Here is an 18,950-nt window from a genome sequence, read left to right on the forward strand (position 1 = left end):
ATGTCACACATTAAAAGTGGGTGACATTTCCCACAATAAAATTGACTGATTCTGTATAAACAAAATCCCTGCGAGATATAGTATTCAATACTTGAATTCAGTGCTACAGCAGATACATTATAAAGTCAGTATGATTCATGATAAAATAAATTTTTTTGAGATTCTATCACTGAGATATAATGTTTTGGCATTATCAAAATGCAGGGGAAAGTGGAATCAGAATGCTTCTACATTTGTTTCTAAAATTGTGTAAAAAGTGATGGTGCTCCTACAAATCATTTTGATGACATTGTCTTTATTGAGAGAAATCCGTTCTATCTATTCTTTGCAGAAAAACAAAGATTTGTTTCTCTTCCCTGGTGATATGTGTATTTCTGCTCCCTCACCCTCCTCCTCTAAAGCTTTAAAAGAGAAATTATTCATCCTCTGTTGCTCTGAAAAGCAATGTTTACTGTCGATGAGAAGCTGCAAGAACAGTCAGGGCTTCAAGCGGAAATATCCATGTTGCTTTGTGGTTGGAGGGCATCCAGTGGCTTTCCTGTTGGAGTGGCATGGGCAAGAATGAGAACATTGTGAATCCCTCAGTTTTCCTAATAGTGAAGTCCCAGGTTTAGATTCTTTTAAAATGACTGACCTGACTTTGTAGCCTCTACAGGCTGTCATAACAAAGCTCCCTGTGCTGCAATGCCTCAGTAATGTTTCAGCTCACTGGTTGCTCCTGAAGTGCCTTCCCTGGTGGGGTTCAAACCTTGCCTAGAGCAGAGAAAGGATGCAGAGTGGAAGACTGGTTCCTCATGCAGTCAGACTTTGCCTGCAGGAGAGCTGCTTCTGAGATGTTTCAGCCCTCCCCAGCCATCTCTTCTCCAGCATGTCAGGGAGTTTTTATTTCCTTTCTGTTCTCCAAATAACAGTGACAATGTGCTCACCCAGGTATCATTCCTGTTGGAATCCCCATGAAGCCAGCTGTAACTACAGCACATAAGTAGGAAATGTTGTCTGTGTCCCGTGAGTGGACAGACAAATGGAAGGTTTCCTGGGGAAATCCATCATGCCCAAAGTACAAGATGACAGAACCACAGGGAGTTAAACTGATACTTGGTAAGTGATACTGGAGGAAAATTTCTTATTTTCTGGCCACCACTTTAAGGGAAGGCACAGCCAGGAGGACTCAGCTGTAGGACTCAAACAGTTCACATTGTAAGGACATTCATTTCATGATTCTTTCATTCCTTGTATACCCTGTGAGACAATAACTGATCCACTGGTTTTCCTGCTCAATTGCCCGTGTACAAACAGAGCAGGACCTGCCTTTCAACATTGCATCTGCAAAATAGGACTTATGTGCAGAACGAAGGCTGTGCTGCACAGGTTTTATTCCTCCAGGCAATAAAATCATTGAGGTTTAGCAATGCAGACAAGTCTGATGGGTGTCTTGAATGCAGCTTTTGTTTTGTGTGCTAGGTGCCTAATTAAAAAAAAAAAAAAGGAGTTGATATGCTAATCCACACAGTTTGTGTTTTGGAAGAAATAAAGGAGAAAGCGTTCAGTCATCTCAGAAACAGGGTATGGCAATTGCAAAATTGTTGGAAGGGAATTTCTTAATACTGTCCTGGGAGCAATTGTTCCTGTGCCTCAGATTTATGTCGTTTGTAATGGGGCTTTTCAGTAAGACAATGTGATTTAACATTAATATCCAAGTTCTAATAGAAAAGTATTAGGAAATAAATGAAAAAGGCTTAGTCATTTGTAGTAGCAAACTTTAAAGCAATTTGCTGCCTTGTAATTCTTAAGGACAAAGAAGGAATCTTCCCCCAGAGCAAGCCCAGCCAATTACAGGACTTCTTTTGCTGGAACAGTGTGTCTAAACCTGACAGAGACCACCTAGTTCATGAACTGAGGTGTGATATGCTGCAATAACTTGGTGTTCTTTTGGCTTCTGCAATTCTTCTGTGTTCTGTATTGTATTTTCATATATTCAATTCTGACATTTAATGACTACAATAAATGACAGGTGTAAAAAAACCTCAAACCCAAGGAACACTCTGGGCCTGTGTGATTCAGCTTCAATGTTGGGAGATTTTCTCTTTGTGTCTGGGTAGTCCCTGTTGGAATAACTGACTGGTGATTTGCTTTTCATTTGCATCTGTCAAAATGCAGAGGTCATTGGGACCAGGGCATGTGTGTGTGAAGGCACCTAAAAAAGAAATAGCTCCTCCCGACCCTCACCATGTATGAATCAGATGGTTGTCATTTATTCTTCTTCTTTCTTAAGACACACTTAAGAAACACAATACTTAGAGATTACCCATGAGTTTTCAAATCATAGCCACAAATTTTCAAATCATGGACTTGCTGTTACTGACTGTATTGCTGACTGTAGTGGGCACACATCCTGACATTTTTATGTCACATTTCCCTCTTAAGATGATATCCAAATTAAATTTAAACTTGGAGCTAAGCTTTGGTGAGAGAGACCCAACTGTGATATGCTCTATCCAACTGCCATATCCAAACATATTTCATTTTTTGTCCCAGGATCTAGAAGTACAAAAGTTCTCTAAAGATGGGTAAGCTCATAGTGAGAAGTACAGGTCTTGCTTTTAAGTGTCTCTGATGAGACTTGAGGAGACATTCCTGCATATTTATTTTTCAAGCTGTTATTAATGTGAGCCTTTTACAATTACCTTTCAGTGACTTTGCTCAGAAGTCCTTTTCTTTTGAATAGAGAGGGTACAGCCTTTCTTCACTGTAAAACATGACCCCCTGGGACATGCTGTATGTTTTAGTCAAGGTCAAATTGTCTTGTTTCTAGAGATTGGATCTTAGGAGAAAAGAATTGCATAAAAAAAAAAAATTCTTGGTGAGTGGTGGGTTAGTTCCACACAGATACTATTTCTGCTTGAAGGGAATGGGGCCTTGAATGGTACCTCTGTCTGGATTCACCATCTCTTGCTCTGTTGGAGGAAGAAGAGATAATATAAGAGCACTGGATTTGTAACATTGTGCTGGTTTAGCACTTAATTTCTGAGCTCATGCTTTCTATGGTGTCATTTTCTTTTACTGGGGTATCCTGAAAACATGTCAGATGCTAAAGGAATGGTAACATGGAATTAGGATTTCTCCCTTTCAGGCACAGGAGTTGGTATTAGATAACAGTAAGAAGAAAGCAAAATATAGGACAGGAGTGTTTGGAGCAGGACCAAGGCTAGGTACCCCACACAAGCCACAGAATCACTGCACCTCTTGGCCTTTGGCTCAGGGAGCAGCTACAGCACTGTCAGTCTGTTGCCCTCTCACTTGACAAGTTAATAAGAATTAAAAATAAAAAAAAAAAATCAGGGGTCTGTGATTTGTAACCTCTGACTGTCACTTACACCATGTGTGGGAATTTGATCTTTTCCAGACAATGACCCCAAATATGTAGGAGTGAGTGGGAGTCACTGAGAAATAAGTTAACACTTGAGTGAAACCTTGGAAGAGTAAGTTGTTTTTTGAGATGATACATTTGTGTGATCTGAAAAAGAACAATGATGATAAACAACTTATTTTTCTTTAAGCAGATCATCAAACCATGACCTTGATAACCATTGTGTGAACTGTAAAATTTGGACAGGAATACATTTATTAAACTCCTATGAAGTGAGAGGAAAACAGTCAAATGCTCAATTAAGTCTAAGAGCTGATAAACCAGCACATTTATAGAGCCAGTCTGGTTGTGCATTAATGCTTCAGATGCATAAAGATGGTTGGTGGTGTAGTTACTGCTTGTAGGAGGTTAGGATTTTTCTCTTTCTTTCCTTCTTTCATTTGGGAATGAAAAAAATGGGAATTTTGTCCCATTTGTTACCTAAGAGACGATAACAAATGGTATTTAAGAGACAAAAGAAGTGGTCAAGGTGGGGGAAAGGGTTCTGCTGGTTATTTTCTTCCCTGGGGCGTTTTCTCCTTGGAAGGGCAGCCATGCCATGAGATTTTAGCTGGGGGTGAGGGGCTGGCCTTTGCCTGATCTCACTCTCAGATCGGAGGGGAATGGTCAGGTTACTGCCACTGTGGGGAGAATTCTCTGCTGTGTCGAATCCAGCCCTGAACTGCTTCTCCTGCTGCAGGTGAGCCTTTGCTCCTAAGAGGAGCCACTGAACTGGGACCTTATTAAAATCTGATCACACTGGAAAGGACTCTCACCGTCCCCTCAGGTGCTTCAGGGGAAAATCCCGGAACCCCGACCTTCTCCGCCTTCCCGGAGGCCACGTCTCCCAGCTGTGTGCGGCACCTGCTCACAGAAACCCGGCTGCAGCTGCCCAGCCCTGGTGTTTTCTACACTGCCTTCTTGGGCTTTTTTTTTACACTTTAAACTCAGCATCCCTTGCCCAGCAGGACACCCCGTGGCTGCAGCTGAGGAGTTTCTGCTGCAGTTTGTTTGCCACCCTGGATTGTGCCCATCTCTGTTGCCCCAGCTCCCCTCCAAGGTTCGGGCTGCACCAGGGTCACCATCCGGCCCGCCCGCCATTAGCGCGTGAGGGAGACGCGGCTGAGCTCGGCCACAGCGCCCCCTGCAGGCCCGGGGGAAGCAGCGCACACTGCCCGGCCGGGAGCCAGCAGCGCCCCTGCTGGCCGTGCCCGGAACTGCACCAAGGGAGGCTGGGCTGGGTTTGTGCTCTGCTCTTTGCGGTGTTTTAAATTTACGTTATCCTGTATCTTCACCTGAAAGCCCCGTAATTTCAAAGTTATAGTAATTTGGAGGGAAGTAGGTCGCATTTTCTATTTCAGGGGAGGTTCTTGCCTTCTTTGGCAGACATCTGTCCTTCGAACCGAGACATTGCTGTTGTTGCTCTAACTCAAAATGAGCTAAGATGAATGTAGAGGTTGATCTATTCAGTCCTGCAGTCAGTGAGCCAATAAAAATGTCATTAAAACAGCCAGAGTGTTCAGGGACATCTAAGCCTGAGGTGTGCTGTTCCCTGAGCGCTGCTTTGATAAATACACTTCCCAGCTTTTGGATCTATCACTGGAGTCTTACAATATAATAAAAAAGCCAGTATAATGAAAAATGAATCTGTAAGGGGAAAAAAACTAGTGTGAATCTTTTTCTATAAATATGAAGTTCAAAATTAGGTGGGGTTTTTAAATCTAGTAGATATAAAATATGCAACCACATTTCTGCCGTCTTTCCTCTTTATAAGAAAATAAATAGGGATGGCTGGGGGTGATTGTGATCATATTAGAGAAAAAAATTTCTACTTTACTCTTTTAACAAACTACCCTCACTTAGCAGAAAAACAAATGAAAAAAAAGGGGTTTTTTTTCAAAAGTTGTGAATATTTACTTTAATTTTAATTCAGCCTTGGGGCTGATTAATTGTCTCGAATCCAAAACTAGATGAAAAATAATTTAGAGGCTGAAACTTCAATTTTGAATGTCCTTATCCATTTCTTTATATCCTCCCTTTTTCCCTTTTGTCCTTGCTTCGAAATCAAGCCAAACATAGTCTTGCTTGCTTTTGTTTTTAGACCTGTAAAACTCCCTTGGTTCTCCCTCTGCTTTTCTATTTGGTTCGGAGCTGGCTTCAGTTTGTGGTTCAGAGCCAGCTCCAGGTGGCCTGGGGATTACAGATGCCTTGCCACGAGAACAAAGGAAACTGCTTTGTGAACTCTGGCAAAGCTGAGCTCTTCTTCCTATTTCCAGTCGAGAGAGTGGGCCCAGTGTGTAACAATTCCCTTGGAACAGAGAATTACTGGTCTTTGTTTCAGTGTCAAAATTCAAGACAATTTTTCTTCTTTGCACTGTGAAGTGGTTCTTTCTTTTCTTCCCCCTTCCTGTTCCCCACATGACCACTACTACTTCTTGTAGAATTAGAACCCACTAGAAATCAACTCCTATGGAAAATGAATGGTTTGGAAAGGTTTCAGAAAAGACAAATTGTTGAAAGACCCACTTCCAGACCCATGGGTTTGTATTTCCTTTACATGTATATGGAAAATGTACATTCTGACATTTTCTTGTGGATTCCAACATTTGCTACTTAAATAAAACTCTTCTTACCTGGCCTTACAATACCAAGATCACCACTGGAAGCCCTCCAGCATCTTCCTCACCCACCTTGAAGCTGCCTGCTTTTCATTCCTCTTGGCTACTGTTTCTGACAGCAAAGCCCAGGTTACCTGTAGCTCTGCTGTTGTTATCTTTTGTTCTTGTTGTATCTGCCTTTTCTCATTAAAAGTGGCCATATAATCTTTCCTGCCAGCCATGGACTGCTGGGAGCACTGACCTCCCCCACCAAGCTCCATGACCATGTACTGAAAACAAAAGTGGATCCTCCCTTTAATAATTCATAGGCCATCTGTTTAGCTTCTGAAAGAAGAAAATCAAAAATGTGGGGTTTGTGCTAGTTTATCTACATACCTCTACCAACAAAAAAGGGAAAAAGACTCTTACCTTAAACAATTTAAATGCAGGTCATGAAGGAGAGCACTTGTGGACACAGAGGTCCTGAAAACAATTGGGAAGAAATAACTGGATGCCTTCCCAATGCAGCAGCTCTATGGCCTTCCTGAGAGAGCTCTTTAGGTGGCCTCCCTTCAGTGCCCTGTGTGGCCAGGCCCACCCTGTTTCTGTCTTCTTGCCAAGAGGTAAAAACAAAGTTGTACCTCTTTGTGATCCCCCTCCTGAGTTCTCCCTCAAGCTGTCAATTTTAGAGAGCCCCTTTACGCCTCCAGAGCCCATAAGGCAGGGAAGACACCAAGAAAAAATCAGCACAGATGCATCATCTGCTCAGAGAACTGAGATGAAATCTAATGGCCCAGCCTTGGGGAACAGCTTGCCCAGCACAGCAAGGAATGACTCACAACTTAGCAGACTTCAGCTCCAGACTTCTCCTTCAAAACTGAGAAAAACAGCAAGGCTGATCAAACTACTGATTCCTTTTGCACATGCCTTGAAATATCACTGTTTTCCAGAGCCGACTAGATTAAAGGAAGACTCCTGCTTCAGTCACTGACATTTCTGCAGAAATTGCCCTTTTCTGGATTACCAGCAGCAGCAATAATGTGAGTGGCTGGTGAAGAACCATCCATGAAGCTTTCAAGTCTATTGCTTTTGGCTTAGTGAGGGCTTTCTTCATCATGAGCCTGAATAGATTTATTGTCTTGGTCATGGAGTGTGAACAAAAGTGATAGTACTCCCCAGGCACTTAGTTTCCTCAATTCTACTCAATTCTAATTGTAACTAATGAAAAGCATACTGCATTTTTAGGTTGTGGTTCCAGGAAGCATTTTAAATAGAAGTAGCCTCCAGCGCTGTTCAAAATGCAATCTAAATAATGCAAGATTGTTAGGAGAAAATACAGCACTATTAAATAACACCAAGTAATGGACAACTAGTCAAAGGCATTATTTTTTATAAGCCTGGATCACTATTACTGAGCACATGTGACCTTACTTGCACTCCACAATACTTATAGTCATTCAGGAAAGTTAAATAATCATTAATCGTAATGATTACACTGAGTGATTATATCCATATTTTTTGGATTTTCAGTGCAGTAAAAAATCTCAAATATGTTTTGTTTTCTTCCTAAAAGAAGGGCAACCCGTTTCAAAAGGTAATTTAGGAGAAAGTTGACTTATTTTCCCTAAATTATATAAGCCCACCCCAAATGATGGATTGTTTTCAGTCCAGAGAAATTTTCTTTCGGGTAAAATAATATGATTTGTGCAGTTTGTGAGAATGAGAACTTTATTATAGACTCTCGACTAAAACACATCACATCAGTGTGCAAAGCGGACCTTTTCACTCAGAGGCGAGGGAATGGACAAAATATCCACCAGTTTTATTACACAGATGCACAGGTGGCATTTTGAGGGGAAGTGAGAAGGAAGGATAAAGTCTGTGGTTTTGCTGAATGCATAACACTAATGGTGCTGAAAATGGGATGTTTCTGAAGATTGCCTCCTGATTTGCCTTGCAAATGACTCTGTCTGCCAATGCCTGTACACGCCACACCTTTGACAAGAACCCATTTGTAGTGTTTTGCCAGCACTTGTTTAGCATGAAGCTTTGAGCTCTGGTGAAGTGTCCCTGTAGACCTTTTTATTTTCTTCCCATCTACAGGCTCCCTTGATAGAAGGAAATGTAAAAGATTTGTTATTGAGCATTTTTGGCTTTTTTTTTAAATAAAAACCACTGTCCTGGATTTAGTTGGTGGGAGTGAGAAGTCAGCATCTTTAGTGTCAGAAGAATATTTCAAAATATATCAAAACATTTCTTTTCCAAGTGAAATCTGTTTTGTCTATGACAGTAATGGGTGAGTGGTCTCCCTGTTTTCTTCTTGGTGCGTTAACTTTTTCATTTTATTTTCTCCTCCCCATCCTGTTGAGGGGAGTGAAGGGTGCAGCTGGTGGGAGGCTGGCAGCTGGTCCAGGTCAACCCACTACAGTACCATGTGCTGTGGAATTTTGTACAGGGGTTCTTTCTCAGGGAGAAATCCTTCCTGTGTGATATGATCTAACATCTAGCACATGACCCTTCTTCTCAAATGTATAGCACTGCACACTGGAGTGAAATCTCCTGAAGGTGGGAGTGAACAAGGGTGAGGATAAGTGTGGGGGGATACAGAGGAAATGGGACTGTGTCCTGACCAACATTAGAGGTGCCAACAGGTTCTTGTGTTCATGGACTTGCAAGCTCAAAAGACCTTCTGTGCTGGGTTGGATCACTTGTCAACAATATTTCTTCAAGGTTCTTCATAGTCTTCACAGTCAGAAGTCAGCCTTTATGTTTCCTAGTAATTCTTCTGGGCTGGAAATGCACAGCATGGCTGTCACTATTTGAATATGTCACTCAAGTGTTTGTGAAAATGAGGGCTTGACAAAGAAACTTTCTGTGCCAAAACAGACATGGTGAAAAGAAGGCAAGATAAACAAAACCATCTTTCTGTCCCTGCAGAAACTCAACGTATTGCATGAAGGTCTCCATGTCCTTGACGGTAGCTGAGAATGAATCTGGGCTTTGCTACAACAGCAAGATCAGATACCTGGAAAAATCAGAAGTCACTAAAAGAAAGACAATCTCCTGTCCTGATATTGAGGATTACAAAACAGCCAATCAAGAGCCAGATGTGGTGTGGTATAAGGTAACTATTGCTGTCTTATTGCTGTTGGGCTGAAACTCTTCAAAACTTTCACTGTACATAAAATCTGTGTACAGATTTACTTTTTGAGTAAATCTGCTCCAGAGGCACTGGTGGAAGCCAATGGGAGGGGATATTCTTTTCAATTATGCTGGAATATTTAGAGATTTTCACCCAGGCAGGGAGCATAAATTGTTTGAAACAGAACACTAGATAGATAAATCAATATAAGGAAGTCTTTGAGATTTCCTTCTTTATTTCTTCTGCTGAACAGAGAAATCCTTGTGTTCGTGAGAACCTGCCAATTCACTGGTAGTCAGGGAATTTGGACTTGACCTATGAAATACCATCAGACAAGACAGTGATGATGCCTGCTCATTGTGTGCAGAACCTGCTCTGCTTTCCAAAAGGCTTCTCTGTGTTGAGGGATTAATGAATCTGAGCTAGTAATTGCATCAGTTTACTAGGAGTTAACTGTAATTTAAACATGCTCTTAATTATGCCTGAATAGAATTCCACGTGTACATAATATAGCATTTGCTGTGAGGATTTGTTTTAACAGTGGTATGAGCTTCACTTCTGGCTAGAATTACACTGCATGAAATATTTATTTTTAAAGATTTTGCCAGTTAATGCCATTGATATGTGCTCAGCTCAGTTATGCTTATTAGAACTGTTTTGACAAGATGGGTGGGATTTTTTTTAAAGTAAATATGTGTGTCAAGGCATGATTGAATGAATGGGATTTAAGAGTAAGAGCAGTTTCATGAAAAATCAGCTGGCAGAGGGAAAAGGTATATTACCTCTTGAGTGTGCAGTCTTAATCCATTTCCATCATGTCTTTTCTACTACTAGGTTGAAAGGAGGGCTAAGAGACCAATCAAAATGTCATGTGAAGGACAGGTAGTTGTTAACTACCAGAAAAATAGACTTTTGAGGTACTGCCACTTAGATTTCAAGGAAGAGAAAAAGATGCATAATAGTGCACACCTTAATTACTGGGGGAAAAAAACCCAAACATTTCAGATGTCTAAGGAAAGTAAATAGTCTAGAAAAAGAAACATGCAGATTCTTCTAGCAGGGAAACATATTGCAAAAGCAGAAAAAATCAATTAATTGGTTAAAGCCTTTGGGAGGAACTTAGAACACTTTCCAGTACCTGGAGGGGGCTTAGAAGATGATTGAAGAGGGACTTTCCACAAGGGCATGTAGAGACAGGACAGGAGGGAATGGCCTTGCACTGAAGGAGGGTAGATTTTGATTAGATTTTAATTTTTTTCCTGTGGGAGTGGTGAGGCACTGGCACAGGTTGCCCAGAGAAGCTGTGGACTCCCCATCCCTGGAAGATTTCAACACCAGTTGGATGGGGCTTGTAGCAACCTGGAAGCTATCCCTGCTCATGCAGGGGAGTTGGGAAGAGATGATCTGTAAGGTCCCTTCCAACCCAAACTATTCTGTGATTCCACGCAATGAGTCATACAATTGAGCACTTACTCTTTTAGGGAAATTAGCAGATCTCCGACAGTAAAATCTAGATTGTTTTCAGAATATAAAAACTCAAGAATTTTGTTTCTCAGCCATTTTCCAGCTTCTCCCCTTTTTTGCTTTTAGTTTTGTGTATTAAATATATAAACAAGCATTTTCAAGATAATTTTGTAAAGCTAGCATAGTCAGCAGAATAAGAAATAATTAGCTAAAATTTGGGAAAGAAAGGCTTATAAATAATTGTTAATAGGAAGTACTTCAAGAACATAAAAAAAGAAATAATAAGGAAATTAGTAGTACAATTCCACCAAGACAACTTCTCTATGTAAAACCACAATAGCACAAACATTGTTTTTACTAAATTATCACTCTTTGTAGTAGTAAATCGTTCCTATACTCCTGTAGTGTTATCCTTCTTATTGCAAATTTTATATGCTTTATATAAAAATATAAAGCATATAAAAATGTATCTTCCATCTCTTTGTTCCTATGCTTTTAAAAATAAAGTAGTGAATATAAAACTGGTAACACAGGTTATTTCAGTGCTGCACTAAAGGGTGCATATCTGAAATATGCTTACTTTGTGTGTTCTGGGAATTGTATTCCTTCTAATTTAGGATTAAATAGGACTGGATTGTATTCTTTGCCCAGTGTTCAGATTTAGTTATACTGAGTAGGTGGTTGATGTACCTTTCAATAGATCCAAAATTTCAAGGTCAAATCAGAAATGATTTAATGGCGTTTCCTGGCTCAGATCTGTGTCCTGAGTGTGAGTCTCAGCACAGTAAATGGGATCTGGGTTCTGGTCAGTCTCTATCACCAGTGTTAACTGAAGTTCACTGGCAAGACAAGATGACGCTTCCCTTACAGCTGTTCTTTGGAAACAGAGAGATGTGCTGATCACTCTGGTACCTGCCACAGTGTTACACAGCTTCTGGATCTGAAATCTGATTATATTGTGACTGAATTTGGCCTCCTAGGGACAGGGAGAACTCTTTGGAGCTCCCTTTTCAAGTGCAAGGCCAGAAACTCTCAGTCTCGTCTTTTTATTTCTCTGTCGTGCTCCTTGAATTTAGAATCTGACATGGATTTGGAATGTGTATGGAGTCCATGAAAAATTTATGTTTGTGTCACGCTGATCTCTTACTGTGGTACAATATATTTGCATGTTGACGTATTTTCTTGTTTGGTTGTTTTCTTAAGAGAAAGCTTTGTTCTATTTTGTTTTCTGTGTTTCTGACACTGCTGTTGCAGACGAGCAGAAAATGGGGCATAGGTGTGGGCATGTCACCAGTCTGTGAAGTTGCTGAGCCTGATGTAGCTGATGTGAGACTGCAGCAGCCTGAGAGCTTATTCCAAGCTGCCACCTTGAGAGAGGGAGTAGAGAGGCATTGAAGGTACTCAGGCCCTATGTTGCTTTGTGTTTCCTGGGTGCAGGATTAGTCAGAGCCTCTGGAGCTGCTGGGACTACTAAGTGCTTTAGAGAACTCAAAAAGTGTGATTTTGTTGCAGGGAGAATAGGCTTGATGTTAAAGGTATTTAGAGGCAATAAATCCATTATCTTAAGGTGCCATTTTCAAGACACAATGGTTGAATTTGAACGGTGCTTTTAGTTCAGAGCATTCCAAGAATGATTCAGTCATGAGTGCTGTTCACATGGAAAGTGACTGATCTGCCTGCAAGGATCCAGTATGTTAGAAAAGGAAGAGCCTCTTCCTGCACTGTATCACACCCTGTCCAGAAGGACTCAAACATGCTTCCAGCAGGACCACAGTTTGCAGCAATGGACCTAAATCTGCCAAACAACAGCTAAGGACTGTGTGGGTGAAGTCTGTGAGAGCTGCAGGCTATCAGTGCCATGTCCTGCATCACAGGGTGCACGGGGGGTGATGTTACAAAGTGCCTGGTGATGGGAAAAGACTGAACCAAAGCTCTTCAGGTGCTGGAGAAGCTGGTGATGAGAAATAAGGCTGTAAGGAAATCGGACTTCTGAATTCTCTCAAAAAACTGCTGTTCTTCCTGTTTTCTTCTACTGGTAAATGCTTCTGGCCTGGGACTATGTATAAACTTTGCCTTCAGGCTAACTCTTAACAGATGTTGCCCTTACTCCCTTCAAATAGAGATATATTTTAATGGTCCATCCTAAAGGAGAGGTCTTGGCAGTTGTTATGAAGAAAAAGAAGATACTTAACCATTGCTTAAGGGCACCATGTATTAAACACAGCCCATGCGATACAATAGGAATAACTGAACCATAAAAACATTTCTGTTTAATTTCAGTCTTCAAATTAATTCCAGTTTCAGATCTCTCTGCTTTCTGAAATGATATTTGAATTTTAATTGCAAAATATATCTAGGTGGTTGTTTCCTTATGTATAATACTGAAAATATGATCACACAACACTGTCTTATGTTGTACAAGCCAGGTAATTTTGTCACTGGATTTTTTTTTTTGCAGGAATGTGAGCCGAAAATGTGGAGAAGTGTTGTAATTCAGAAGGGAAATACTCTCTTAATTCAAGAGGTCCAGGAAGAAGATGGAGGAAATTATACCTGTGAACTAAAGTTTGAAGGCAAGCTTATACGAAGGACGGTTGAATTGAAGGTTACTGGTAAGAATCTTTTTTCTATGCCAATAGGAAAAAAATTAAAGCTTTAAAATAATAAGAAAAAGTGGTACTCATATGTTGGTGAAATCTGTCAGTGAATCTGTTTGATAGAAATAAGTCCAAAGCAAATCCCAGTAGCTGAGCAGTTCCAGACTCAGGGAAATTTATATCAAGATCTTCTAAAATTCCACAGAAGAGTACTTTTACCTTTTGCTTTGTACAAAACCTGGAAATGCTCAATATTTTTAAGTTTTCCTTTAATTTATGATGATCAACTGTTCTAGTCTAAGGATTATCTTTAGTGAAGAGGATGGCACAACCTATTCCAAGAAGGAAGTTGGCAATATTGGACTGTCAAAACAAAGTAACCTGCTTGTCAGGAGGTCATACACTCTATGGTTCTGACTGTATGGAGTATTTACTAGACAACAGTATTTTTCTGTCTATTTTTGCCAGGTATCAAAAATGAACAGCTAAAATAAGTATTGTCTACTGATATATTCTTGTTCCCTTTTCATCTCATTGTACAGTATGACATCTATAATTATTACTTTGCCTTCTGTGTCTGTGGAACTTTGCAAGTACCTGAAAACAGTTGAGGTTTTCTTCAGCCTTTCACACAAAACCATATAAACAAATGGTTAGGTATCTTCCCCACATACTGATTAAAACAGGGCCCTACTCAAAGCAGTGACTGGTAGAATTCCTCTTATATCAAATGGAACTATTCCATATGATGTTTCTAATACATACTTGAAAAAAAGTCTTCCCTTTATTTTGAGTGGAATCTGATTTTTTATTCTTGTCATTATTTTTCATTTTCACTGAGTTCTTTTCCCTGTGTGCCCTATGTCATGTGACCCTTTATTGTCCATTTTTGGTCATGGACAGAGCTCTAAAGTACTGATTTGACCTACCTGATTCTAGACCTGAGATATGGAAGAATATATAATGCAAGAAGATATAATGCCTGCTTTGTGGGTGGTTGCTACCCTAAGTAGCATGCTGGTCTTCAACCAGAATGTGAACTAAGTTTGACAAAGTGAAAATGAGATGCATTTAACTCAATTCCTCATGATGGGTATTTTATGCTCTCCCTCTCATCATGACCTTGCTAGAAGTCATGTGTTCCCTTCATTATTTAAACACTATGGTGTATTTATACTTCACAATTTAAGGAATTTGTCCTAAACTAAATATAGAATTTATTGCAGTTATTTCTCTTACTAAAAAGTTTATTACCAAATTATTTAAAATATAAGTATGAAATATGTCAGTGTTCTCCATTTTGCAAAATGCTTGAGAAAATTTTTCTTCTTTTAATTTGGTGTGAATTCACATTGCATTAAACTTTGTTTAGTTTATAAATGCACATATGTTTGTAAACACCTTTTCCAGATGGGAATGTTTGGGAGACAAATCTGATGTTATGTGTTTGCTTATTGAGTCTCTCTAGATATCTGAAAGAGGCTAGTAAGTTTATGTAAATAAAAACCTAAAAATGAGGATCAGAGCTACAAATGACAGCTTGAATTAGCCAGTTTGTTTCTCCTGGATTTTTTTTTGTTTTGTTTCAATTGGTGAATTTTACATGTTACTGTAGGTTTAGATCTTTGTGGGGGAGAGGTCAAAGAAAACTTGTACAACAAACAGCAAAGGATTGCTTGTGTTGTGTGGCTGTCCTGAGGTCAGATCCCAGGCTGGGAGCAGGTACATGACATCCTCAGGGAGTTAGCTGAATAAATGTTGTGGTCCTTCGGGACTCATCTCAGTATATCCAGGTCTTTCTTGAATTGGAATTTGTGTTGCACTGGGCCCTATTTTTCATCTGTCTGAAAATGGATTCTCATCAAAATATTGTACCAGAGAAAGCTAGAGGGAGAATCAGAGCTCTGACTTCTGAACCTGCTGGTCTTTAAAATCACTGTTAGCAAATACTGCTGAAGGCTGGGGTAGAATTGTCTCTGCTAGTGTGCAGCACAGATGTGGAGAAAAGGATCATGCCTGCTGTTTTCTTCTGAAGGAGCTTTGTGATGCTGTTTCTATTACTGGTACTTATTGCTATGTCTGAATTGGCATTTATTGGCAAGTGTCTGAGTTCCTCTAACAAAGATTTTGAACAGAAAGACACTGTTGGGCACTGCTAGCAGCCATGGTAACCTGAAATTGTTATTGAAGAGTTATTCTGAAAGTGAAATGGGTAACTCCATGTCTCCCTTGAGCAAGGAGAGATGCACTGCCATGGAGAGAGGGAAGCTGGCTTAGATTCCCTGTAGTTTTTCAGGCATTTGCTGAAGTACACAGTACAAAGTGCACCAGTTAGGTGGATGAAGTTATTTATCTCTTGGTTGTAAGACAAGGATCTTTTCTTCTTTGAAGTCACATCAAATATGGTACGTGAGGTTTTTAATCCTTTGTGCAGGTTGTGGTAGTTATGTAAGTAGCAATATGAAATATTTGCTGTTTGTAGCTAAATGCAGAACGGGCATCTAAACAGTGAAACTTGAAATCAGAATAAATGCAGTGCTGTCATAACAGAAGCTACATCAAAAGCTTTAGGAAAATTTCAAGGTGCAGGAGCCAGAAGCACCATTTTAACTTGCTGTTGGTAAAACTAATCAGAGTAGTTAATGAATCCCAGCCAAATGCAGCAGTTCTGCTTGAGATGTGATCCCACAAGCCAGGCTGATCAAGTTCACAGCAGACAAGAGAGCAGCTGTGGGCCGAGGGCAGCATGTCTGCCTGTTTGATATTTATATCAGTGTTGCCTAAGGATTTATTTGAAGTAGAAGCTTTCAATTGGGACACAACCCTGCTCTTATTATTTCTCCAGCAAAGTCCAGTGATGTCATTAGAGCTATTAGAAGGTGTTCCCTTAATTTCCTGTGACAAAGTCTCAGCACAGTTGTCTTAGTGGCTGTGCCTGTGGCAGGGAGCTGCAAGGACAGTGTGCTTTCCTTGGATCCTGTCTTGCCTTCTGGCCTTTGCAGGCCCAACTGGAAGATCTCAGTGGGCCAGTTAGAGGTGGGAGGAGAGTTCCTCCTCCCTTTCTTCTGTGACTAAGTCACGATATGAGCAAGTGTGAAATAATTTGTAACAAAAAAATCTCAGCAGTCTTAGATGGAAACTGAAAGCTCTCAGTGTGTGATGCCTGGCCAGGGGAAGGCACACAGAGAGACCTGAGTGGTATTGGGAGGTGAGCAGAGCAGAACAGGTCAGATGGCATTTGCAGGAAGGGGCAGCTGGACACAGGGATGGCAGTGTCATTTTCTGGCTGCAGTGGGCAGTGAACAGCTGGGAGGGATTCAGTTGATAAAGGACTTCAGAGGCTGCAGCTCTTCAGGGTTCTGAGGGAAAGGCTTGCAGCCCAGAATATATTTGAAAAATATTTTGACAGAAAGTATTTATAGGGAAAAAATCCTGAGCTACAATACAGCACTAATGAGCAGTGCCTAAATCTTGGTGTTTGGGTGCATTTAACAATAATAGATTGTCAACAAACCAGCTTTTTCATCACTAGTTCTTCATGGGTTTGTTATATTATGCAGACAGATGTGAAACAAGTCTTGTCAGCCTTTTTTGCTGAAGAAACATGACAACAGTGTTATCTCTTAGCAAATAACATATAACCCTTCAGTCTATGTAAAAAAAATATATTGATACCATTTCACTTTGCTTCATGGTAGTTTTAGAGTTACAAATAAGTGAGATTAGAAACTGTGATCTAGGGTTCTAAAGTGTAAAAATGTAACAGAAACTAAGTTTTTAATTAGATAATAAGTTAAGAGTGCACCCATTTAGAAGAAACCTGAATGCACTAATATAAAGTTGCAGATAATCTACATTATTAGAATTTATTAAAATTACAGTTATTCAGGAATATCAACAATCAAAAGCATTTTAATGAGCATTGTAAATGCCAATATTCATTAAACAGTTATATTATTCAGATTAAAAAAAAAAAAAAACAGACTTAGAATGCAGTGTTGGTTTTGAAAGACAATTTCTGCATCTTCCTGTTTTCCCCAGCCCTAACAACAAGTTTACTCTGTCTTGATGCACAGCAATATTTCAATAGCTTTGAGAGTGAAAAGGTGCCATTGTGAAAAACACCTGCTGTGTTTATCTGCTCCTTCAGCACTCTTTTTGCTTTGGAACACTGGTCTGTAAAGGCACAGGCTGAGAAGAAAATGCAAGGAGACATATCTTGGAGCTTTGGGAAAAGGCGATGCCTCTGAGAAGTGAGCAAGACCTGCTCTCACAGCGTGGCCTAGATGCCCCTGGCAGATGAGGCTGTTTGCAGGGATGTGTTTCTTCAGGGATAGCTGTGCTAGAGGAAGAAATTGCCTTGTTCTTTCTGCTGCCTGTGGAAAGAGGTGATTTGTGAGCTTGTACTGGTGAATTATTTTCAAGTATGACAGCGGAAGGTGGCCATCTGACCAGCTTCATAAACTGCTGGTGATGGATTGGAGTGACATGCAGGAGTTACTGGACCACTCTGTCCAGGAGCTCTGTCCTCCAAGTTTCCTTCATCCTCTACTCTGGCATATTCTTCACAGGCTGCTAAAATGCCTGGCTGTTCCTAAAAGTCATTTGCGCAGCAATATCTGTTTTGACCATCGTAAATGACAAATTATTCCACATGGCTACTTGAGTTGAATGATTCTGCCCGAATTCACTCTTTGGTCATAGTTTTTCAATTAAATTATTTCAAGTCTCATTACATCTCTCACTTTTCAAATTACACCTGCTTCTGTTGCTAGATTTTGTTTGTGGGTTTGGAACCCCTTTATTGGCAAAAGTATTTGATGGTTGGTTCCATGGAGAAAGCCATGGAGGAAGCCATGTTGTGGCAGTTTTGTGTTCTCCTTGGGATGCCTTTTGCAGCTGCAGTGTGCCTGGATCTCTGGGCTTTGTGGTTTTTGGAGCCCTAACCCTAGGCAGTAAAAGCAGCCTTGGGCTAAGGCTGGTTCCAAGGAGAAAGCTGTGGAGGAAGCTATGGTTTTTTTAATTGAAGTTTTGTAGGATATTTCTTGTGAAATTTCAAAATTTTCCCCAAATGCAAGCTCTGGTTCCTGTCAGCACTCAATATCTCAGCTAATCCTGTAGATCTGGGAGTTGCTTGAAGTGCGGTGGTGCTTTATTGTTGATTTTGGCCAGCAGCTCTAATGAGGGCTGTTAGCTTCCCTCTCCCTTATTTGTTTGTATTTTCAAGCATGGGTCAGAGAGTCTGTTGTCTCAAATAAAGCAGAAAACATTTCAAGGAAAGCCTAAAGCAGCCTGTGAATTTTCCTGATGAAGCAGCCTGAAAAAGCCTTCAAGGTAAAACATGGTGACGTGTGGATGGTGGTGGCTGCTCTGGCCTTCAGGGTTTGCTGCTTCTCACTCCCTTGCATCACCACTGCTGGTGGGCATGGGAAGTGTTTGCTGTACTTGGAGCTGTCTCCCTTTTTCTGGAAGCAGATGCTCCTTCTTGAGAGCTCTATTTGTTTAGCTCCACATCTCCAAAAGAAAAATTTCCCCTGTTTGGTGTTCACCAGAATTCTAAAGCGATATTGAAGCTGTCGGCAGCTGTAGGGACATGCTTTTTATTCTTGCCCTCCTCTCCTGACTTGGCAGCTTTGGCCTTTCTTTGCCTGCTGTGAACAATGTTCAGCTCACTCCCAGTGCTTGGCAGTCCTCGTCACTTCTGACATACGGCCTGGGATGCCTGTCCCCTGTTGCATCCCATG

General features: G+C 40.6%; 1 protein-coding gene across 9 annotated transcripts in view; it reads left to right on the top strand.

Moving 5' to 3' along the window:
- IL1RAPL2 (interleukin 1 receptor accessory protein like 2) overlaps positions 1–18,950 on the top strand; it is a 334,955-nt gene that overhangs the window by 175,892 nt on the left and 140,113 nt on the right. For all 9 annotated transcript variants that reach the window (XM_074551346.1, XM_074551345.1, XM_074551343.1 and 6 more), the window contains 2 exons: positions 8,941–9,127; positions 13,068–13,221. In XM_074551346.1, coding sequence (XP_074407447.1) covers positions 8,941–9,127; positions 13,068–13,221 — 341 coding nt within the window. The remainder of the gene's footprint in view (positions 1–8,940; positions 9,128–13,067; positions 13,222–18,950) is intronic.

Source organism: Zonotrichia albicollis, chromosome 14 (genome assembly GCF_047830755.1).
Source record: "Zonotrichia albicollis isolate bZonAlb1 chromosome 14, bZonAlb1.hap1, whole genome shotgun sequence".
NCBI classification, from domain to species: domain Eukaryota; kingdom Metazoa; phylum Chordata; class Aves; order Passeriformes; family Passerellidae; genus Zonotrichia; species Zonotrichia albicollis.